Source organism: Orbicella faveolata, unplaced genomic scaffold (assembly GCF_042242905.1).
Source record: "Orbicella faveolata isolate gen_17 unplaced genomic scaffold, um_ofav_v1 contig_46, whole genome shotgun sequence".
NCBI lineage: Eukaryota > Metazoa > Cnidaria > Anthozoa > Scleractinia > Merulinidae > Orbicella > Orbicella faveolata.
The window spans coordinates 23,282,501-23,307,753 of NW_028301576.1; the positions used below are offsets into that span (position 1 = coordinate 23,282,501).

The 25,253-nt window shown below is 39.6% G+C and overlaps 1 protein-coding gene and 1 pseudogene across 2 annotated transcripts in view; one reads left to right on the forward strand and one right to left on the reverse strand.

The window, feature by feature from the left end:
- LOC149098971 (kinesin-like protein KIF3B) overlaps positions 1-12,480 on the forward strand; it is a 24,676-nt pseudogene extending 12,196 nt beyond the window's left edge. The window contains exons 15-26 of the transcript XR_016203547.1: positions 770-865; positions 1,633-1,718; positions 3,321-3,457; positions 4,551-4,643; positions 4,813-4,917; positions 6,096-6,215; positions 6,601-6,719; positions 7,378-7,494; positions 8,181-8,289; positions 10,465-10,604; positions 10,807-10,881; positions 11,123-12,480. The product of XR_016203547.1 is annotated as a kinesin-like protein KIF3B (transcript). The remainder of the gene's footprint in view (positions 1-769; positions 866-1,632; positions 1,719-3,320; positions 3,458-4,550; positions 4,644-4,812; positions 4,918-6,095; positions 6,216-6,600; positions 6,720-7,377; positions 7,495-8,180; positions 8,290-10,464; positions 10,605-10,806; positions 10,882-11,122) is intronic.
- An 818-nt stretch (positions 12,481-13,298) lies between these two features.
- Positions 13,299-24,795, reverse strand: LOC149098972 (sodium-dependent glucose transporter 1B-like). Its single transcript, XM_089277176.1, has 3 exons — positions 23,601-24,795; positions 18,999-19,284; positions 13,299-14,767 (listed from the first exon to the last, which is right to left on the reverse strand). The coding sequence occupies exons 2-3, from the start codon at positions 19,087-19,089 to the stop codon at positions 13,614-13,616; spliced, it is 1,245 nt and encodes a 414-aa protein (XP_089133302.1). The 5' UTR covers positions 19,090-19,284; positions 23,601-24,795; the 3' UTR covers positions 13,299-13,613.
- Positions 24,796-25,253: the final 458 nt, after the last annotated feature.

Sequence of the window (25,253 nt, forward strand, 5' to 3'; positions counted from 1 at the left end):
TGTCCAATAACAAACTGTCCGATAACAACTTGGCAAGTGAATTAGTGGAAAATAGGAGTTTTTTAAACCAATCACAATCGAGAAAATTGGGATTTTTATGATTAACAAGTACAATTTCCTCAAATGTGATTGGTGCATAAACGGCTGTATTTTGCTCTAATTAATCTGCAAAGTTGTAATCGGACACCTGTAAATCAGACAGTTACATGAGCCAATCATTTTGAGTCCTCTCCACTAAATCCACCAATCACAGCATTGATTACAACCACTATAGCAACCATTTCAAGAAACTGACTTTGTAAAATTGTCGAGGTTAAGTCTCCATTAGTGACTGTTTTGAAAGAAACTAAACTGCCATTTTGAAAGCTATTCCCCATGTTTTTAATTACAATATTTAAAACGACTATTAAATGCTCTTTTTCAAATGAAACTTTTACTTTTGTGGGAAATTGTAATGGTTATGATTAATTGGTAACAGGACATCGTGTCGTCCAATTCTGTCTGTAATCATACTTGTGGTTAACAATCGTACTTTTGTTAACCTTCAGTCGTATGATTACAGACCGAATTGGACTCCACTCGGTCCTATCACCATTAGAAATAGGCACGCAGAGAACCAATTACGATCGAGAATTTTGTCTTAGGTACGATTATGCGCTGTTGTGTCGCGTTACTCGCGAGCAATACTGTGTACTTTCTGCAGTTTTCATGCTTGTCATTTATATTGATTGAAGTTAATTAATCAAGCCGTTTTTCTTTGTTGATGCAGATATGCAAATCGCGCCAAGAACATCAAAAACAAGCCCAAGATTAACGAAGATCCTAAGGATGCCTTGTTGAGAGAGTTTCAAGAGGAGATTGCAAAGTAAGAGAAAAGTTCCCAGTGATACACAACTAAAATCTCCATTAAAATCTGGCATAACTAACTCATCATCTTATAATGGTAAAAGTCTCAGAAAAACACCAACGTTGGAAAATTTTCCCGCGAACGACCTTAATACCGTCCTGAACGCTAAAACTTGACTCAGTTTACGGCTAACCACCGAAGCAACAACATGGCGGCGCCGTTTTTGATAGCACATGGCAAAATTTTCCCCACAGGGGTTAATGGGTAACAATATGAAAACCGCATGCAGCGCGGGCTCATCGCGGCGAAAACTGCAACGGAAACAATGTTCTTAAACTCAAAACAAGTTCCTAATACAAAGGCAGCTCATGGGATGAGATGCCTATGTGACGCTATGATGTGAAGCCTGCAAACTAGAATTGAAAAGTTGTTCTCGTACTCAAATATCAAGTGCCCTATTATGTTTAAAAGGTGCCTCATTTCAAAGTGTCTTCCATAAAGCCGGTGTTTTCAAATTCCACCGGTTTGAATAAAATCTTCGTTTTCGTGACGGATTAGTGTGGACGGTAGGCCTAACCGTGGCAATAAAGCTGCCTTTTCAAATTTCTCCGGTGTAGTGTGTACGGGGCTTAAGAAATGCATGCAAAATGCTCGGAAGCCACAGTATGACGTTGTCCCAAGCGTCGTTTGACCGGGGTACGCCTCCCGCACACTTAGCTTCAAGTTTTAATTGGTTGACTGCTACATGATACTGAACTGGTCTGACTCAATGACTTTATTTACAGGTTAAAGAGAGAGCTGGAAAGGCGCGGTGGCGGTGGAGGAGAAGAAGGATCAAATAAGGCAAAGAAAAGAAGACAAAGGGAAAATGGTGAGGATTGCAGGAGTGTCTTAAAAAAGATACGCAACTTAAGGAGTAACGTCACGCCGACAAAATCTTGAGAAGTTTCTCTTTTGTTATTCGTCATAATCATCTTGCTCAGTCCTTCACGCCCTTGTCTATCAGTTTCGATTTATTATTTCTCCTCTTGTGTCGCTGCTCCTTAGAAGACTATTATCTTGATCCCACCTGTAATGGAGCATATTCTCGGTATTGGACTGGAACTAGCTTGCAATGGAGGCTCATGCGGGGGAATATCATTAAAAAGAGACAAATGTCATTTACATTTCAAAAGACTCCCCGCATTAGTAAAGAATTGGTTCATGCTTAGCGTGCGTATATCGAGTTATGGATGCACGTGGGAAGTTAGGAGAGCACGAAAGAAGCGTAATAGTTGCTCGAGGCGATACCCGAGATCAACTCTAGCTTCTTGAGTGCGCTCCCAACTTCCCAACTAGTGCATCCATAACTCGATATACGCACAGCTAAAAGCATGAACCAATTCTTTTATAACATGACGACAACATATTGAGCGCTAAAACATGTTTTATTTGTGATTGACTACGAAGTTCTCACAATGCACGGTGAAGGAAAACAACGGTCATTAGGATCCTAACACGCCACAGTCAGTTGAATGAAAACGCTTAACCTGGTTTCTAAAGTTGTCAATGTAAAATTCGCTTCTTCGATTTAATTATAATGAAAATGTAGACAAACAAAGTCAAAATACTCAAGTTTAAGTAAACATCTTAGCTTGGCAAAAGTCAAAGGCACGAAGTAGAGTTTGGATTGTTCAAAATAATATTATTTTCACATTGCCGAAACTTAAACAAAAGGAACTTGCACTAAACTCGACGGAAATTTTGCAGCTAAATCGAAAATGCACACGTCATGTTATATACGCACGCCCGTGCGTACATAGAGATTTCGTTCATGATGGCTCAATAGGAATTAGGTAGGACTAGCCCGCGCGCTATGTTATAAAGAGATTTCGTTCATGATGGAATTAGGTAGGACTAGCCCGCGCGCTATGTTATAAAGAGATTTCGTTCATGATGGCTCAATAGAAATTAGGTAGGACTAGCCCGCGCTATGTTACAGCCTTAGTTGCAAGCTAGTCCCAGACAAGTACAGGGAATATTGTTATTTTCCATAAGGAAGTAATTTTGTGCGGTAGAGAAATGATTGAAAATATCCCCTCATTGGTCTTTTAATCCAAATGTGATCAGCATCTAATTTCTCCTGTCCATGGTAATATATTGTTATGCAAAAGGCGATGAGAAATACGAGATTCATTCACTACAGTACACACGGTGCAGTACAGAGAAACGATAACAGCGTGCTCTTTTTCAACGCACATAAAAAAAAAAAAAAAAAAAAAAAAACTGCAGCAGAAACGCGTTTGTAGTTTGTGTGTTTGTTCGTTTGTTTCTGGTATTGTTATTATTACTGCTGCTGCTGGAAGCTTTGTACCGTTTTTACCAACTACAGTATCTGAGAATCTGAAAACCTGAAACGGGTGTTGAGGAATTGAAGGTGTTTTATTGTTTAGTTCTATATTCTTGTCTTGTTTTGTTTTGTTTGCCTTTTAAGGCTCTATCGTCCAAGGAGAAGACGAAGAAGGCGAGGAAGGAGAATCGAAGAGCACAGAAGATAAAATCAAGCTTGAACAAGCCAAGCTTGAAGAAGACAAGAAATCTCTGCAGGATAACCACACAATGATGGCCGAGGTGTGCATCCACCACGCGCTGATTTATTTCTCGTTCACCTGTGAACATGCACCGTGTTTCTATCGAGTTTTAGTATAAATCTACTAGCGCCGGTTCTATCACGAATGCCGTTCTCTGATTGGCTACGCTACTCTCTATCTATTCTGTGTTATAGTTCACCACTAAATTTTCTCCGATTCTTATTGGTTTAATTAATCACGTGACGCGATAGTGTTCATCCGCGGAGAGACACCATCAGCACATAGTGCCCGTCCGAGGAAAATACCCGGATGGATAGTGCTCGTCCGTGAAAATGTTTCTGTAAATAAGCGCGCTAATAGAAAATAAACAATTCAAATTGTATTCAGTGGATTTCTGACTGCTTTCTTTTTCAAATTTATATTTGGCTTTCACGGCTTGCATCTAAAAAAGTTGAAAATGATTCAATATGATTTTTGAACTGGCGCGCGGAAGAAAATTTAGTGGTAAACAATAGAGACAATAGAGTGTTTATGTCTCGGAACTATCGGTCTGAGAGTTGTCCCTTGGAAATTTGATGTTCTTAAAACTAGTATATTTATTTTAAGAACATCAAATTTCCGCGGGGCAACTATCAGCCGATAGTTCCTCAACAGAAACACTCTATTGTTTAAATAGATAGTGAGTAATGTAGCAGTGTGCCCTTGTAAACAAAATAACGGCCGCTTCTTGCCGTTTTCGAAGTGTCTGTGAAGAGGATTGAGATAAAGTTTTGAACAAAGGGTAGATTTATACTAAAACAATTAGATTTTCGCTCTCTATTTCTATCTATAATCCCCAGCTAAAACTGAGGAATATCCGAGTGATATTTCCCATTTTTTAAAACTGTGCGTCTTGCAAAAATTATGAACAGGATAATAAACACAATAGCCTCTATTTGGTGCGAAAATATGCTCAGTTTTCCCCGAGCTACGTTCTCGGAAAACTGTTTCTTTCTCAGAACAGATAATGTCCGCGGACAAATGTTGGAGCATATTTTCGCACCAAATGGAGGCTATTGTTTATTTAACACAAGAATTTTTCAGTTGATACCACTTTTGACTATTACTCATTCTCTACTTTTCTTTTTTTTAAGGAAAAAGAGAAACTCATGGGTGAAATTCAAAAGAGGGCGCAGCTGTTGAAAAAGCAACAAGAAGCACAATCTGCTTTAAAATCAAAAATCAAGGTAAGTTGATTTATAACAACGGTAACTAAAAGTGGAATGGGATCGTTTTCTTCTGAGCTTTTGGTTAATGTCATATTAATTATATACTAAGCTTACAAGATAAGGCCTATACACGAGGGTTAAGGCATCTTGTTAAAGATTTGTTTCTGTGTCTTTTTTTTCTTAAAAGATGATGGAAAGCAAATTACTGGTTGGAGGGAAGAGCATTATCGACAAAACGTCTGAACAAGAACGGGCGCTAGAGGAACGAAGAAAACAGATCGCTGAACAACAGGTAATGACATGTACTAGCTACCGAGCTCGCTAATCTCGCTTCCTTCTTTCAGGATAACACTGAAATGCCTCTACATAATGATATAATCATCACGCATGGCTTTATTAAAATTAGAACCTTCTTTTGAATAGAAGAATCAATTGTAATCCCCATCAACCCCAGCAAAAAGGGGCTCAAATTCGAGCTTTAAGTTATTTCGCTCCAATAATACCCAACCCTGTTTTCCTTAGAGAAAAGTACAATTTTTTCCAAAACTTTCTTTTTTCTTTATAATTCTGTCCAATTTACCTATTTAAGTCTCTATAACGAGCAAACTTTGGGCCGATAAACGATCTTATGCATTTTTGCCAAAAAAAAAAAGAGGATTAGGTTGTGCTTTTCTTTAACCCTTCAACGCCCAAATTTTCTCGAAAAATGTCGTTTTTGAGCGTGAAATCAGTTGTTGTGGCTGCCATGACACTAAATGGGCCTTAGTTTTGCTGAAAACTGTTTTTTTTTTAACCAAAAAGGTAGATTTCCCGAAGATTAGGTACAAAAGTGTACAATATTGTAACTTGGTGCATGCTCATAAGCCAGAATTTTGGACTTTTTTTTGTTGTTTTTTTTGTTTTACGGTTGCCCGTTCCGCATTTTTTTTCTTGCCAATTTTCTTTCCTTTTTCTCGGCCCTTTTACTTTCGCTACCTTTTGCGTTTCATATTCTTTCTGGCTGGCGTAAAATGTTGGGTGTTAATCATGGGCAAAGTCTGGAAATGGGACCTTGATCAATTCAAGGTATTATGGGTCATTTTACCACAATTTTGCACCAAAACTGTTAACGTTGTTTTTCAATTTGCTACGACAGAATGGCGTCGATATCCAAAACCGACTGTTGTGCGGATAGATCTATCCTAGCTCTACTATCTGCTTATCAAGAATATCTGGTGACATTTCAATTGATGACGTCACAGGTGGTACAAAGAGCACGACCACTCAGGACGTGTATATGCGTGCTTGGCAGTCAAAGGGTTAACGGCATTTTTTGTGAAAATTTGGGTGTTATAGGGTTAATATTTCCACGATTCTTATGGTTTCAATGTTGTATCGGTGTTCCTTGTTCGTTTACCGCGATACCAAACTATTGTCTTAAGATTCCTTTCACATTTTTCAAAATCTCTCTAAATTCTATTTCAGTTTTAGCGCCGTGAAAGAGAAATGCAACAAAAGCTTGAGGAGAAGGACGAAAACACCCTGGAAATAAGAGAAACGTTCACATCGCTTCAACAAGAAGTGGATAGCAAAACTAAGAAGCTGAAAAAGGTAAAAAAAAAAGGTTGATAGAATACAGTCTCGCTTTCTGGAGGGGCCATCGCTTCAAAGATTCAGATACACTTCATATACCATGATGTGAATCACACAATATATTTGATATTAGCTATGGGGACGGTCAGTGAATGGAATGACTATCATCGAAGAGTCCAGGTGATGCAAAACTTTCAATTGCATTTTGTACTCAGTGGACTAGAGGAAAATAATAAAACAAGCAAAAAATCGCAAACCACATTGAGAAAGGTGTCTGAGTAGCAGTCACTTCGACAGCGCAAGAGCACAGGGGAGCATTTCAAGAGCGTAGAATACGTAGGAAGGGAAAATCTAGTAAAGTAGCGTAGAAAGCTAACTTGTTAGTCTGAAATCTGTCTTGCAGTTGTTTGTTAAGTTACAAACCATTCGGTCGGAGATCTCTGACCAGCAAGAAGCGCATATTCAAGAAAGGCAAGAGTTAGAGCAAGCACTGGAGGATCTGACAAGGGAACTGAAACTAAAGTGAGTTACAAACAAAAACTTCGGTTTTATAACACGTCTAGTTAGTCCAGGGGCCCGTTTCTTGAAGGTCGCGAAAAGACTTCGCTCCCGGAAAGCCATAGCAAAATCTTAAACCTTATGATTACAGAGCTGTTTTATTCACATATTCTTAACATGAACAGATTCCGTTCATACAAGAAGTTTTTAGATACAGATTAATTTTTAAAATGGCTTTCCGGGCCCGAAAAATTTCCGGGGCTTTCGAGAAACCGATTCCAGGTGTTGAGAATAAATGAGCTGAGGTTTTGTTTAGAGTTGCCACAGGTCAGGAATTGTTCAGGGGAAAAAAGTGGAAAAGTCAGGGGTTTTATCTTGAGTTAGGAAAAAAATTACATTTTGACGGAAAGTCAGTAAAATCTGAAATAGTTTAGCATGGCTGATTCAATTCCATTAAAGGCTGGAAGAAACATTTCGGGTTACTGTGATGTCACTGAAGTTTTTCCCTAATGAGGGACAATTTGATATTTATATTCAGGTGAAAATCAGGGACATCAGGGAACTGATGTCTGTGGTAACCATATTCGTTAAAGTAGCCTGTCAATTCTTCCCAAGATAATTTTTATGGAATCCTTGTTTCACAAGCTATTTACCGTGATTATTTCCTTTTTTGCTTTTGTAGAACGTTAATAATAGAGAACTTCATTCCTCCAGACGAGAAAGTCAAATTAACAAACAGAGCGAGTTACGATGAAGAGAATGAAGAGTGGAAGTTAAAACCTTCTTCTCAGAATGGCAGGTGATGGACACTTTGTTGACTCGTACACAAAGTCCTAGTCCTTTTTTTTTTTTTTTTAATAAAGTACGTTGTAGAGTGATACTGGGAAAGGTTTTGTTTTGATTGCTTTGTATTTTCATTTAAAGAACCTTAGTCAGTCTCCACCATTTTCGATGCCATCGAAATTATTGATATTACATGGTGAAGCGAAATCGTATTGCTTTCCTGTAAGTTGTGTTCCTAAAAGTACGTTTAATCATCTTTAGTGGTTATGTCTCGTTATGCTCCGAATAAAATATAATAGCCAAACTCTCGGTTGTTAACAAAAAGAAAGGTGTGGCTGACTAGGGTCCTTTAAGAGTGAATAGCGGTACTCCTTGTCGTTTCTTGTTAACAGCCGCTTTGGCCAATGCCCCTGTAGACTGCGAGCAGTCTCTCTTTTGCTCGAAAATCCGTAGGGAAGAACGCAAATCGAGTGAACGTGCGAGCGTGACTGCGTTGCGTTCTTCGTTCCGTTCTTCTCCACGGATTTTCAAACAAAAGAGAGACTGCTCGCACTCTAATGCCCCTGTGACTTTCCCCTTTTTAAAAAATCACATAAAGTTTACCCGGTTCAATATTATCCTTTTGATTCACGTTCTACTGATTGCTTTTTGTTGTGGCTTGTTATGTTGACTAGTTCTAATGTTGCACGTTGTATTGAGCAGCCAGCAAGTTATGGCCAAAAGACCAGTATCAGCTGTTGTTGGGAACAGGCGACCCATCACCGAGTACGCCAAAATGGCGGCGGCTATGGGCGGACACATGAGATACAAGGTACCTACACCTATCAGCCAAACAGCCCGTCATTTCGTCTTGTTAAAAATTACCCTCGTGATGTAACTTAATTCCCTTTAACGTGACTTCATTGCGAGGTTATATCCAGGAAATGTTACTCAGTAACTCAAAAACATATTGGACACCGTTGTGAAATGCAAAATATTGTTCTCTAATCTTGCACGTCTTCGCTGTGAATAAAGTCGTAGAAACGTTACGTGAGTCATCAGCTCAATGTCTTCAGTCTTCAATATCACAAGATGGCAATATTTAACATAACTGATTAATAACTACTTATTAACCGACAGTGAGGTCTTTACGGGAAAATCTCCGACCGAGACCTTACCGTATTGACCGAGCGATAGAGGGGCGAAAGAGGCGAAACATTAAGGGTCTTGGGGAAACAAAACTAACTGTTTCCCGGGTAGCCAGTCATTTAGTGTTTTGTAATGCCTCCCAACTCAAAAATAATAATAATAATAAGGAAAAAAAAAAAACTGTGAAAAATCATTTGCTTTAGGCCAGCTGGCACACAAATTTGCCGCAGTTTCAAGGAGCATGACCTGATCACGTGCGAGTCGAAAGTTCAAGTTGTTGTTTCCCTAGAAAGTTAGTGAGTTTTGATCACGGCACATGACACATTCTCATCCAATCAGAAAACGTATTTGAGTGGGGAGGTATAACAACATAGAATATGTCAATGTGGCTAGAGCTTATGAAGCACGTTCAAACCCTGTTGTTGGGAATCGAAGATTAACCTGCGGGTCTGAAGAATCCCTTAAGGTCGTTCCACTGAAATAGAACCTGCACTGAGATTTTTGTGAAATTTTGCCTATTGATTGTTTATATTATAGGAACTTAAATTTTGAAATAAAAATGAGGGGTCTCCATGTTCGTTTAGGAGCAACAGCACCTTGTTTATACCCCATATAAATCCTAATAGTAGCACCATGATTGTAGTCACGATTGCTTGCTAAATTCACGTTTCTGACGATTGCTTTTTGTTCTACACTGAGAATTGTTCCATATTTATTTTACACAGAGAAATTTATTACTCAATTCAAAACAACAGAAAAAAATGATAGGTCACCATACTCGTTTGCGAGAAAATGACGATTTACCTGTATGGCGAGGTCCAGCTGTAAAAAAAAGCCGCCATTTTTTAATGCGCGCGCGCTAATCACGAGTGAAATTATGCGCAGTAGGGATGCGCAATGCAACACTGGGGAATAATCTTAAGCGGCCTTCACACGCAAACAAAGGTTGGCAAACTCGTGTTGGCAAACTCAAGTTGGTGTGTGTGAACGGCACAAAAACAGTCTGCAAACACGTTTGCAAACTGTTGGCGACAAATAGAACTTGTCTCTATTCTCGCCAACTTTTTCACTAACTTTTTTCGTGTTGGTAAACTCGTATTTGACGTGTGAACGATTGGCAAACAACTGTCAACCAATCAAAACACGCGCTCTATTCACCTGATTCATTTGCGTGACACTTCACAAAATGGCGGACGCAAGTCAAGATGAACTTGGGGCCACTTCAAAATTTATGGAAGAGGTTCACAATTGTCCGGCTGTTTGGGACGTTTTATCTGTAGTCTACAAAGATAGTAAAAACAAACGAAAGAAAATGGAGGAGCTAGCAGACAAACTGAGTTTCTTCCTAACCTTTCTCGCTTTCTGTGTCTTCTCTTCTTCTTCTTCTGTTCCATTGTTCTACGTGAGTGCCACTGCACTAAGTCGGCCATGTTGAAAATTACCGTGTGTTGTGATTTGACGCGAGTTTGACGTGTGAAGGAACGAGTTTGCCAAATTTTGGAAGTTCGCCAACACGAGTTGGCCAACTTAAGATTGCCGTGTGAAGACAGCTTAAGATCCTTCGCTCCTGTTGTTGTTTGTGTTTGTTGTTGTTCTTTTAGTCACGTGCAAACGATATTAGCAGTGAATGATGTTACATATTTATATTTAGCAATATTAGCAATATATGGGCACCTAACTAGTTTGGTTTCTTATAGTTAGTCAGGTACCCTGTTGCCTTTTTTTTTTTTTTTTTCGTGAAATATACTATATAAAAAGATACTATATTTTAGATGAGGTAGAAATAAACTATTGTTGTTGTTTTCTGTTGTTGTCGTGGTTGTTTTGGTAACGATGCCTGTTGTTTGTTCCTTCCAAGGCTGAGAATATCATCATGATCGAACTAGACATGCCTAACAGGACTACCAGGGATTATGAAGGTCCTGCTGTGGCACCCAAGGTTCAAGCGGCTCTTGATGCTGCTCTTCAAGATGAAGAGGACCTCACCCTTGATGCCGAGTAAGCTACGGAACACTTGGTTGTTTTACTATCAAGGGATGTCAATGCTCAGAGACACCAAAACATTTTGATTCGAGCTATGGTTTACCTCAACTGTAGGTTAATAATATGTAGCTAGTAACCAACGATCTGTATTAGTGCTTTTTGTGTGCATGTTAGTAGTGATGTATTGACCTTTGTTGTATATTTCTTTCTTTTTTAGTGTTCTTCGCAGTAAAACTAAAGTGAAATCAAAAAGAAGGGACAAGCCTGATCGCAGTGAGCGACCGAAAACAGGGTAAGCTGAAAATCAAAATTACTTTTCCGTTGCACTGATTTGAATTTGAAACCTTGCCGATCCGTGCAACGTGGTCTCTGATTGGTTGATTTCCACGTGGTTTGCACGGACCGCTTCACAATGAGTTTAATAAACCATATAAAACACAGCGCTTTTCACTGCGTGAAATTTACTAGTTTGCTCTACAACATCGAAACATGCACGAATCGCGTGTCGTAATTCTGTAACCTTATTTCCTCAGACGGAGGAGTAGAGGCCCACAGTCATCAGGTCAGCAGCGGGGTTCATCGGAGTCTGCGCAATATCCAACTGCAAGAGGCTTGTTAGGTCAACAGAAGAGAGTGTTACCACAGTAACAACGCTGGATATTAAATTATTGCTTTAGTCGATGTACGCTGCATTTAAGGGGGGACGGGGGGGGGGGGGGGGTAGCACGGTAATGCGCTTGTATGGTTGTTTCCAAAAATGAGTGCAAGTTGAATTCGCAAGATACCAAGAAATATTTCACTGAAAAGAAAACAAAGAGCTAAATATAGCTCTTTGATGTTGTGGTCGTTTGGCCAGGTTCGTGCAACAATGTTGCACCCGGGCATGCGCAGTAGTTCGATTTTCAATACCCAACATGTCGCAACACGTCGCAACAGGGTGGCCAAACGCACCCAACATGTTGCGCCCAACAACGTTGCGATATGTTGTGTTGATATGTTGCGATGGTTTGGCCGGGGCTTGCAAATACTGGGCCAACGATGTTGCGATATGTTGCGTTGAAATGTTGCGATGGTTTGGCCGGGGCTTGCAAATACTGGGCCAACAATTTTGCGTTGAAATGTTGCGATGGTTTGGCCGGGGCTTGCTAATACTGGGCCAACAACATATAGAAAGGACGGGGTGTTCGTCGTACCTTTCACGGGTTAAAAAAACAGATTTCCCGGGGAGGGTGGTTGGACAATGGCGAGTTTACACCACAGAAAGAACTGCTTATAAAGGCAGTACGGACTCGATCTTAGTCAGGCTGATTATTTTCTGGATTTGTTGTCCACTAAATGTAAAGCAAAGACCTCGGACTTAAGTCCACAAGTAACTTCTTTTAGTGCCCTTCCCAAAATTTTTTTTTTTCTTTCCTCTGGTGTAAACGAGCCGTAGACACAGTTAATGAAATGGTGACTGTCATTTCCTTGCTTCTTCTGTCTCATAGCTCCGTTAAATTTACATAAAGGTTATGTAAAATGTTTCACTGTTAGTCATGTGGGAAGCAATTCATTACGTGTTTTCCCGTCTCCATGAAGTAGTCTAACCCTCAAATTTCGTCACTGTAGCGCTTGTGGCGACAGTTTTACGAGGGAATATTCTTACTGCTCGGGACGAGCTCAGACTGTTTCCTGATTGGACAAAAAAAAATTGGATTGCCGAAAATCGTCGGCTTTTCGGCACTGAACAGTCAGTGAACCAAACTGTGAAAGCCCTGCATTTGTCATTGAATTTACGTAAATTTAATTCTTTAAGCTGGATCATTACTGAAAATATTGTATTGCAAATACCTGTAATGAAATGTTCTAACTATTTATTATAAAATATACTGAGAAAATTGTTACTGTGAAATATGTGTATCAGAGATACTGTAGCAAAAAAAAACAAAAAAAAAAAACTGGACCTAAGCCTTTTAATAATCACCGGTCTTCTATCGCGAACTCACCAAAAATCTGCCATTTTTTGGATTAACTCCGGTGGCCAGGGGCCCGTTTCTCGAAAGCCCCGGAAACATCTTGGGCCCGAAAAGCCATTTTCAGTTAATCGGTATTTAAAGACAGAGAGGTGTATACGCCTGAAACCTCTTGTACGGAATGGAACCTCTGTTTATATTAAGAATATGTGAATAAAACAGCTCTGTAATCATAAGGTTTGAGATTTTGCTACGGCTCTCCGGGTGCGAAAACTTTTCGGGACCTTCGTAATCCAGAAACGGGCCCCAGGTCCGTAAAGGAAGTTATATTTTCACCAAATTTGTTGCAAATTTTTTTTCTTTTAAAGTCTCTCCCCAGCTCAGTGAACAAAACGCTCGCTCCCCGTTGTTTAGGGGTTCAAGAGTTCGTATCTCCGTGTTGGTCGGTCTAAGAACTTCAATACCTAATTTAAAATTGACTATCTTGTTTGTTTGTTTGTTTGTTTTAAACACACACAAATTTAGACGGAATGCCACGTGAGGGGGGGGGGGGGGGAGGGGGGAAGGGTAGTTCACGCAGTACAATCAAAGGGTCGCGTTTTCTTCAAAAAACAAAAAAAAGACTGAAATTTGGCAAACAGAAGCATTTGATACTTTGTATGCATGGTCAAGTGACAGTCCCACGAATCTTCATTGTCGTTCTGTACTTTTTCATGCATGTTTTGCATTGCCTAAAACAAGAGAAGGTGAAGGGTGATAGAGTTAACTTCCCATATAGACTTTATTCCGTAGGTAATCCTTCCCTGGGGTCAGAAATCCCGGAATCTCAGAAATAGCCAATCCAGTGACGCGGGTTTTGGTCACGTGACCAGCCCAAGCGGATTAACGCGCATTCACATCTTCGACGAAAACTTCCACGCAACGCTCGTGATAAAATGACTAGGTGAAGAAATGGTTACCATGTCTAAAATTAAATTGAGATAAGACCTTGGAAATATTACACGCTGTCACTGGGGATTGACTCTCTTTTTAAATACACTTCACTCTTCTAGACTAGCAAAAAAAAATACTTCTAAGCCACTTGACTATTCACTGCCCGGTCTTGATCGCCATTGAAGAATTCCTCGTTATTCTGCTCCAAGAGCTGTAGAACCTCATCAGGCTGGCGTTTACTTCTCCCGTCTTCATGTTTTTCTTGATTCCGCTGGTACAACATCCCAGCAAAGCCGGTGCTCCGCTTAAAGTAGCGACTAACTCCCACGATCAACAAGTAAGTCAGAAGCGTTAAGATGCCGATGACAAACGCACAAGCCATCAGCGAGCACGGCCCCACCGATGTATCAACAATCGTGTTTCCCACAGCAAGGGGAATGAGCATCTCGCCAAAACTTGCCGCCACTAAAAGAACAGATGCGGTCTTTCCTGACACTGTTACAAAATACTCCGCAAAGTTGATGGCAGATGGGAACACGGACGCCATTGAAATACCCAAAATGACAGTGCCCGCCCACAGTTTGGTATGGTCGGATTTGTTGCATTTTAAGTCAGAAATTTGCGACACTAGTATGGCTGATCCCAACATGCACCCAGCCATGTCAAGCCAGAGCATCTTGGAGGGTCTCAGGTACCTTGACAGCGGTACAGATGCCAGTCTCGCCAAGGCGAAGCTGCCCCAGAAAGCAGAAGTGAGAAATGCTGCACCATCCACGCTCATCGATGGAATGCTCTTCACACCGAATGTAAAGATGTATCCTCCATACGCAATCTCTAGACCCACATAAAGCAAAAGGAATATAGAAAACAGCGAAAGAATCACCAGCCTGTATACCAGGCTGCCTTGGTTGCTTTTAGCAGCATCTTCCTGCTGACTCTGAGCGTCCTGTAGACTGCAAGCTTTTATTAACACGAACGCAATGAATCCAACAGAAGTAATGGCCAGGGGGAGAGAGCTGATCCAATACGCCCACGTGACATGCATCGTACTCTCACTGGCATTGTAAATACTGCAATTAGTAATATTCACTAAGTGGTAAGTTGTTGTGTTTATGAACTCTGTTTCGTTTGTGGTTGCTTCTGAGACATTTATCCTGAGTGGGCCCATATCTTGAAGAAAGGGCTGTACTATAAGAGGGGCCACAAACGCGCCGAAGGCGAACACAAAGTGAAGAGCCTGCATGTAAGGTCTTGATTTCTTACCCCAGGTGTTTAGCAGAAGGACATTCCCACCTGAAAGACAAGATGAATATCGTTCATTAGCCAAAATTAAAACTCCAGCGTGTAAATGACAATAAATTTCTAAGTGTTCTAACAAAGCTTTCAACATGCTATGGTTCAAATTTACCCTTAGTACAATTTGGTACTTGTGTTTCCCTCCATTCTGGTACATGGTAATGTACTTAAGAAAACAGCCCTAAGAAAACACGCGCGCTGATTGATTAAAAATCGTGTTTCTATTAAACAATTTAATTATGAGCTCGAGATTTCTATCGCGCGATAGAAATCGAGAGCGAATAATCTAATTGGTTTAGTATAAATCTACTAGTCGTTCAAAACTTTATCTAAATCCTCTTCACAGACACTTCAGAAACGCCAAGAAGCGGCCGTAATTTTTTTTTAACAAGGGCACACTGCTACGCTACTCACTATCTATCACAGAATAGTGAGTAGCGTAGCCAATCAGAGAACGGCATTCGTGATGTAACGCTAGCAGATTTATACTAAAACTCGATAGAAACATAGAACTAACACGTGCTGTTGACGTAATGATGGCACGTGCAAAGAGAATTTACATTTTCATGATCAAAGTAAACAAGTTGTGTTTCTTTTTTTCCGTCGCGGTGTTTTCTAAAAGAAATAGAAAACATGTTCCCCGTGTTTCTATCGAGTTTTAGTATAAATCTACTAACGTTCCATCACGAATTCCGTTCTCTGATTGGCTACACTACTCACTATCTATTCTGTGATAGATAGTGAGTAGCGTGGCAATGTGCACTTGTTAACAGAATGACGGCCGCTTCTTTGCGTTTTCGAGGTGCCTGAAGATTATTTAGATAAAGTTTTGAACGACTAGCAGATTTATACTAAGACAATTAGATTATTCGCTCTCGATTTCTATCGACCTCATAATCTAATTGTTTAATAGAAACACTCGTGAAAGTTTGGGAGAACTCAATAAAGCTATGGAAACACTCGCCTGCGTCTCGTGTTCCCACAGCATTTCTCATTCTCCCAAACGTCCACTCGTGTTTCTATAGCTCGATACAAACACGGTACATGTGTTCTATTTCTTAAATAATGGACGTGAAACAAAGGAAAATACCACATTGTACCAAAGGTAAAATTGAACCACGACATCATATATATGCATATACCTGGGGCGGATCTAGGGGGGTTCAGGGGTCTCAGACGAACCTCGTAGAACTTGTAAAAATATTAATCAATGCATTCAATCCTTAATGGGATGAAACTACAACGTTTTCTGACATCGGACTTGGCCTCAGAATGCCGAGAATCCCATTTCCGACAACCTCAATTTCATAAATTTTATGGGGGAGAATGCCCACGGATTCCCCTGCAGGGTACCACCTTCGGCGGTCTGTATCTCGAACCCCCTTCTCTAAACTCCTGTATCTGCCCCAGTATACGCATTTTGTGATTGGTCAATAGCTGCTCACTCAGGCATCAGTGCAACAAACGGGAGTAAGAGCTGTAGACTGTGGACAAGCTGTTCACACAGTGGATATTGTTATAGATGTGTAACTAGGTAAAGTGTGCATTGGGCCAAATGGTCCATACCATCAGAGGTTATCCCAGGTTCTGTAGCATGAGGCAACTAGAAGTATTTCTACTCCACACTGGATGGGATGATACGTGTAGTCCATCCCAGTTTTACTATACACACCAACCCCCCCCCCCCCCAACCCCGTCCCCACCCCCAAACAAAAAATATATATATATATACAGTCGAACTTCCGGTTGCGACTACCTCTCGTAAGCGACCACCTCTCCTCAGCGACCAGTTTTCCGAAGTACCAAAAGTTTCCAAGTCAAATCACTATATTTGGAGCCCTCTTGTAAGCGACCACCTCTCGTAAGTAACCACGACCACTTTTAGAGCTAAAAGTTTGACATTTTCTTTTGTTTTTAGCCTCCTGTAAGCAACCATTTGACAGATAATGGAGCGTAAATTGGATAATAAAGTGTTGTAACATTGTCGCATTCCTGAGTAGTACACGAGATGGAAATTTCTCGATGGGAAGTATTGGATTTAATCTCGAAATAGGGTAAAGCGACCACCTCCTGTAGCGACCACTTAGGCTTGACATTTTGGGTGGTAGTTTACGGGAGGTTCAACTGTACTTAAATTCACCGGTGCCTATTTGGGTGCCAATGCTGGGTGGAGAGAGGCACTGCGAGAGTTAAGTGTCTTGCCCATCATACAGGGCTGCAAATATATATATTTTTTTTTCTCTTGAAAGGGCATATGTCCTACTAAGACACCATCTTGGTCAGACAAAACAGATTGTGGTCGGACATCATCGAAAAAAGTAAGATTTACTCACGGTAGATTTTTATTCATCCTTACGGTAAAATGAGTTAACGTAAGGTAAATGTCCGCACACCATGTCCGACCACCGTTGGGATTCGTTGGACGAGTAAAGTTTGGTTAGCCAATGTCCGACGACTGACTGCTATTTGCAGCCCTGATTATACAATAGTTTCTCCACTGTACATACATTTAATTTATTGCTATTTAGCCAAAGTGGTTGCAATCAAAAAGCAACCATCCTGATACATCGGGCAAAAAAGGTAACCCCTTCAGAAAAGAACCCCTCCCAAAAGTAAGCTCACTACAGTGCAGATATCAGGTGTAAATTTCCCTTCCTCCTATCATACGTCGACCCACAACAAGGTCGTTTGAGAATACAGTGTATGCCCATAGGCTTATTATCCTCAAAAATGTTGAAGTATTTGTTAGCAACCGCATTGAATTACATGCACATGGTGAGTCTGCCTCGAGATGAACTTTTGCAATAAATAGCAGGGCGTGGTAAGGGGGGGAGCTGATGGGCAGTTGGAACCAAATAGACAGAGCCAGAAGGAACTGCAGAATGTGAAACTAATTTGAAGTCTCCTTTTAGTGTTTCTTTTCAGTTGCCCTTCAAGCACTAACTGTTTTCTGCGACAACAAATCTCCCCTAAAATGCTTTCAGTTTTTAGCACCTGTCTACCCTCTTACCTACCCATTAAAGTGACCCTTTCACCAGATAGGAGGCAGCATAGCCGAGTGGTTTAGGGCACTGGATTTTAAATCTGGAGTTCCCTGCTTCAAATCCTCCACCCTACCGCTATCTTTGACTGCATTGTGTAAATAGCCAACTGGTTAGCCTCCCACCAGTTGAGATTCTTAATTATTATAGTTTATGTTTTACTTGCAATATTTGTTTGATTATTTACATGTATTTACAGTGTCCCCCAATTGGCACCACAGTGCTATTAATACCTTAAATATAGTTTACTTTAAAAATGCCATAGTTGTAGTCAGGCATGATAAAAGACAAATTATCCGAAGTACAACACGTGGTCGACGCTCTAAAGATCAATGGTTACACCGACCAATTTATTAGAAGCTGTCAAAGTACCATTGTTTCTACAAACCAGTCTCAAACTAACAGAGGTTTAGTTACTTTGTCGTACATTCAAGGAACTTCAGAGAAAATCGCAAAAACTTTAGATCAGTTCAATATCAATGTCACCCACAGACAAGTAACGACCAATGGCTCCATTTTCGAAAAAAAAACTTACGACAAATTCAGTAAAGACCTATCAACAGGAGTGATCTATAAAATCAATTGTAAAGACTTATTTATTTATTTATTTATTTATTTATCTATTTATTTATTTATTTATTATTTATTATTATTACTACATGTATCTCAAGCAGCCAGTTTTACAGAAATGGAAATTTTGTAAATAATCAACCACATCATTGAACTGATTCACAAAAGAGTCAAGCCATGTGGCCTGACACAAACATGAGAGAGAGTTACTAGGGAGAATTTTAAAGTTCATGTCACATGGTCTCATGCAAAATAGTTTCCCTATTAGGGTGCTTTAAATTAACTGGCTGGATTAAAATTCTCTCATTATCAATGCCTCAGTAGCCACTTCAAAACAAAACTCCAAGAAAATTATCTTTACATGTACCATATTTCATTATCTCCCTAAGCAGCATTGGGTAGAACTTTCCAGAAAATATATCCAGGAAGTTCCAATCCCTTGTGTGCGGGAAAAATGGTTAGTTTCTGGAACCGCACATTAAATTTGCCAATTATCTAGTAAAGAGTACGATTTATCAAATTTGAAACAGTGACACTGTTACATTTTACATTTTATGGCAAGAATTCTGCTCTGACTGATGTTGACAACATTATTAATATTATTTGATCTCTCAAACCTGTGTCTAGTGATCCAAGCGCCACTCCTAACAGTGATATGACAACCACCAACCCATAAATACTACTAACGTACGGCAAAACCCACATCATCAGAGTGGCTCACAAACATGACAGCGATAACACCACGTGCCCATTGTACTTGTCAAATTACCAGCCGCCAACAATGCTCCCAGTGAGGTAACCAATAGAGCGAGATGTGAATGCATATGACATGTGTGCCAGGCTTGTTTCAATTTGACAGGACAACTCTATCAATGTGGGTCCTAGGATGGCCACAGAAGTACCCTGTGTAGAAAGGGAAGAAAATTGTTAGTATTAATAAAAATGATGCAATATTAGTGTCAGAATCACTTAGCCATTAAACGGGCTTTCCAAGAATTTCTGTGTAATTAGCTTAGACTACAAGTAGTCCCTCTTTCGCTTAGTCATTCAAGCACGTTGTGTGGCCATTTTTTATTGTGGCTTTCTTTCGCATCATGCATGACGGACTAAGCAAAAGAGGAACTACTGGAAGTCTAGCCTAGTGTTAGGTAACAGTAATATCAATGTCTTCATTTTGAATTCACTTTATAAAAAATCAAACATGTGCGAAAAATGCTCAAACATTGTGCTCTAAACCAAGCAAAAAGATGGTCTAAAACATAAAAAAAAACTTATAACAAGCTGTCTGGGTTTGCCTGGATTGTCTCTGAATCAAAAACAAATTAAATGTTTGAAAGAACCTAGAGGATACACACCATGTGCTTACCATTCTTCTAACTATGCCCATGTCCACTGCAGCACCAGAGAGATTAGTTGAACAGACCATAGGAACAGTGAACAGACATGCAAAAGACAGTCTGTTTGAGGTCAGAAACATAATGGCTTGAATGATATAATTTTTTTCTTATTTTCCTGTCAGTGTATCTGTAAAACTCTGAGGGTGCAGTAAATCTAACATTTTCACAGAAGTAATTCAGCCTAAAATGTGTTTTGCAGGCTGCTGGGGTAAATTTTCATTAGCTATGTTTCAGCAGCTTAGTGTCCCAAATTTTCGTCTGCAATCCGTCTGAGGTGAGATAAGATTAGTGTACAAAAATTTTGTAGTTCCACAAAATATTCTCTCTCCCCCAACTCCACTGAAAATTCCAATATTAAGGTCATTCCCCTGTATCGCATTGCGCATCCTTACTGCGCATAATTTATGGCGTCATAAGCGCACGTTCGTGCACGCGCACATTGAAAACACGGCGGATTTGCCTTAATATTGAGTTCTGTCAGTTGAAAAAGGGCTACAGCTGGCTAACGAGCTCGGACACCCCAAATGTTTTCCCAGTCATTTTAATCAACTAATCATTAGCTTTGCATGAGAAAAGACTGATCTGATTTCTATGTTTGAAAATGGAATAAATAACTAAAGAAAAATAGCAGCTGCATTGTAGTCTTTTCTATTTTGCAGTTTGATAGCTGTAGCAAGCAATTTGGTTGCAATATTTTAACAAAGATTCAGCTGTCTGTCAAAATCAAACTTAAAAAGTTTATTTGTGTCCGACAAAAGTATTGACTGTAGTTTGAGGCATATTTTCATGAGTCTGGGTTCACAAAGAGTTTACAATAACTTAGAATGCGTTCTTGTAATAAGCATTAAATAATGCTAAAATGAGACACTTTCAATGCCTCACTGCTCCTTAACGAGCACGGGCACCCCCCTTTTTATTTTATAATTTACGTTCTCATATGATAAATATTCATTGGACAAAGTTTGAACAAAAATCTAAATCCAATTTTATTTCAGGGGAATTGCCTTAAGCTTCAAACATTTCTATATTTTTTTCTTTAGTCTTAAAGAACCCACCCCCTCCCCTTCCCTAAGGAAATTCCAATTAAATCTCTGAAATAAAACACCCAAAATTCTAGTGTCTGAAATTTTTTGCAAGTAATGAATTAGTAACAATTTGCAGTTTTAACAATAATTGCAGAAATCCTTGTGCGCTCAATGGCTAATTTTCATTATTACGAATTGGATCATTGGATAATGCAATTCGAGCATTTTCATTGGCTTAGCCATCATGGGTTGTCAGCCATTATACCTTATGTTTTAAGAGTTTTTTTTTTAGTTTAGTTTTCTATATTTTAGGGGTGTTTTCAATATTCCAATATTCCACTCACGCTTGCTGGATATCGGATGATTATAATGATAAGCCAACTCATATCCAATGCACGCTCATGGAATAATTGACAATTAAGAAATGGTAAGCGTGCAGCGTGCAATTATCCGGTTATGGACGCATGCGGGAGGTTGCTAAGCATGAAAGAAGCATAGAAGAAAGAAAGAAGCTTCTTGAGTGCTTAGCAAACCTCCCAAGAGCATCCATAACTCGATAGTTCCACACTGCATATTTACCATTTCTTGTATAAACATATTGAGACTTTTGAGATAATATTTATTAAATCTCATCCTGCTTACATCAATTTAAAACCGCGCGAAAATGTTCATTCAAAAATCTGACAAAGCAACACACCAACAATTTTTCCTGGATTGCGGCGAGTTATAGTTTTAATATATTTCCTCGATCAAACAAACAAACAAACAACTTCAAACTGCTCAGTTAACCTAAATATCAAGCTGACAACAAACGAAAATAATTATTGTAGTCGGTAAAAGCGTTTCTCAAAAGTTGACTAAGCTTACAGTAAACTGGATCAGTTTTCCGGAGAATTGAAAACAAACTGCACATGGTTGAAGCTTTTGGTGGCTGAGCTCTCTGTCCTTCATGGCCTCTTCAACAAAAGAACAATATGGAAAGAAACATTTCTCAAAAGCGAGAGTGGAGAAGAAAGTGAACAAAAACCCCTGGCTTTGAGCTGTTAGAGATGCTCTTATTCAATAGCAGGTTTGTGGGTTATGATGTCCTTTCCACTTTGTTTTAAATTTGATGAATTGCAAGTCTAAGGCTGAACTTAAACACATTAACAGCTTTAAAGGATGCTTTGTTACTTTCGTTATTTGGTAAAATAAGCTTAACTGAGCAGAAGACTGAGGCTTAAAGGAAGATGTCAGAAATGCAAGCTTACATTTGCGCAAGATGCAGACATTCCTGCGAGCAGCTGTTTCTTCAAGAGTTCAATTCACGATCAAACGACGAGCGATCTAGCAAAACTGAAACCCAGGATCTGAAATAATTCATCAGAGGCTACCTATATTTGAAAAACTATCATCTTTAATTAATGTTTTTGGAACAAAAGGATTTTGTTTGTAAGACTTCACTTAAAACAGATATTTGCTAAAACTCTCATGTTCAAGTTTTTCTCGCCAAAGGCATTTCAATGGCTTTCGGCTGATACAGACCAGTTTGTTGTTTTGTTGGTCCATCTCCGAGTGCTTGTTCAACCAGCTCATTCAACTCCTGCTCGCTTAAATTAGCAAGGTGGAGGCCCGACAAAAACATTGCGCTAGAAATTTGGTAGCTCACAGGAATTATCTTCCTCATCTCCAAAAGAATTATTAGATTTTTCCATATTTTAGGCAAAAAAATAGGAATTATGCCTTAAAAAAGTGGCATCGTTAAAAAAAAAAAAATTTCTGAGAAAAAGTACAAATAAACAAACTGACATCAGCATGCAACCCACGGGCAAATGGATCGAGCATATCAGCCAGTCAGAATGCGTGCTCGTCTAAGGCTATGTTATAAATGTCCATAAGCCTGCAGACACATGAATTTATAATTTATGCAATAATTTATTGAAAAGAAAAAAACAAATTACCTCAGTTTTTCATGTGTCTGTCCTGTTATTGACAATGAATTTCATCATGTATGTAACATTGTCAAAAGGTCAAAGTAGCTGTGGATGTCAAATTGTCCGCTCTCACTCGTTGCATGGTCATCACATAAATTATAAATTCATGTGTCTGTCCAAAACGCGACAATGAAAATTAGCCAATGAGTGCATGAGGATTTCTGCAGTTCTTGTGAAAAAAAAAATTACGCCAGTTTTTCATGTGTCTGTCCTATTATTGACAATGAATTTCATCATAACATTGAAAAAGTAGTCTGCAGGCTATCACCTATCCACAGCTACTTTGACAGTGCTAGCAGACGCATGAAAAACTGGTTCGATTGCCTTTCTTCGATTTATTTACCAGTCGATCTCGAGGCTTATTGTCATTATAATAGCAGCGACATATATGGGTTATTGACCAAGTGTGAGGTCAAGATGGCTGGATATTGGCCAAGTTCTATTTTTTCCGTGTTTATGGACCGAGACGGAGTCGAGGTCCATAAACACGCAAAAAAAGAACGAGGCCAATATCCAGTAATCTTGACCGAACAAGCTTGGTCAATAAAGGATTTATTATGTGGCTTTCGGGGAAATTTTTCTTGCGGGACACGGCGAGTAGTCCCGAGCGGGCAAGATAGCTCCATCTTGCCCGCTCGGGTAGCCAATCACAGTGCAGGATTTGGTTCATCTTGCCCGCTCACGGAGCTAGCCATATAATAAAGCAGCATATTGTTTGTGCTCAATGAGGCGAGCATCTACACTAAAAGTCGCGCAAGCTGTAACAGAACATTCCTATAAACATTTTAGGTTCACTGCAAACATGAGTAAGAAATTCTGCTCACCAAGCCGAAGAAACTGACAAAGAGGCACACAGTTTTCGCCACTCGTACAGATGATGACGAATATTTCGCCACAGTCGCCGAACCATTAGTATTTCGTGAACAAGCCGAAGAAAGATTTTCACGGTTGGCCTTTGAAGTCCGTATAAAGTCGACCATTTCGTCATCTTCATCGTCCCAAGCGCGCAGAATTTCCGCCATTTCGTTTGAGCTTGCTTGCTGACCCAGATTTCTACCGCCTCTTTTGGCAGTCGACGACGATAATCCAGCCATTTTACAAGTACCGAAATGTTCAAGAAGTCGCATAAACGTCTGTCATCGCAAGAGGAAAGGGAAATTTGAGAGCTGAATTTAACGATGTTACACGTAGTCCAGAAAAATAACGATGCACTGTTTACATCACACAGGAGTCCATTTTTTGTTTTGCGAGGATCGCATTTCAGGCAGTCACAAGACGACAAATACTCTCCCTACCAATACCTAGACGGGAAATAATCTCTAAAACAAAATTATTATGTCAAGAAACAAAAAAAAAATTGCTTCATCCTGGAAAATTTGCTATACGCCTACTATGTTTCAAATTCAAGTGAAATGCTAAATTTCAGCATGTCACGGACTCTATATCTCTTTCTTCCCTACCCTACCCCATAGTGGCACTTAAGTTGACAGCCATTTCCCGACAACGAGTGTGTGAGGTCAAGCCGCTTGGAAGAGCTGGATATTTTTATTTTCAATTTGCGAGACGCACTTGCATTCCATCAACGAGCCAAAACAGGTCAATGTGAAAAAGGCCATTTCTTGATGGAAACAACGAGTATTCTCGCGAGGACACGGTGGCTGATGGCTCTAAACGCGCGTGGAAACCGTCTGCGGGAGGCTGGATACCATTTTGAAAACAGCTAGCTCAGAGATTACCTCATAGGGTTATAAAAAGGCATGTATGCATGGGGTTTTTCATCCTCTATTGTGCAATTTAAGTTGCATTTTTTTTATAAGGATAAGCATGATAAGTATAAAGTGGACTGGGAAAAAGAAAATGGGAAGGGCTGATGAGTCTCACGATATGAGCCACATTTTGCACATTGGCAAGAATCCATTGGATTCCTGGACAGAGGAACTTGGATTAGTATTAATCCGTGGATTATGATAATAATAATAATAATAATAATAATAATAATAATAACAACAATAATAGATTATAATAGGGTTATTATAATCTGGTAATAAATTATTATAATCCAGTAATAGATTACTATAATTCAGTAAGAGATTACTATAATTCAATTGGAATGATTAGATTATTATCAATAATATCATCCGATATCATTATCTCTATTATAATCCAGATAAAATTCCCGTGAATGTAATGAATGTGAATGGATATAACAGATCTATATGACAGACACACTGCAGACATAACACGGGACTGACGAGACATAACACTGATCACATCAGTCACATGCTATGACGATTCCATGCGTATGCTAGAGCTGGTAGATACCACTATGTTGACCCTAGGAGTAAATGAATAGGAACAAGCGCCTCTGCGCCAGCGAATCCATGCCATGGGCATGTGCTTTTACAAAAAAAGGGGAGCTTGAGAAAGGGAATAACTACCAGCTGCATGAGAATAGTGAGAATCCCAAAGACACTAAC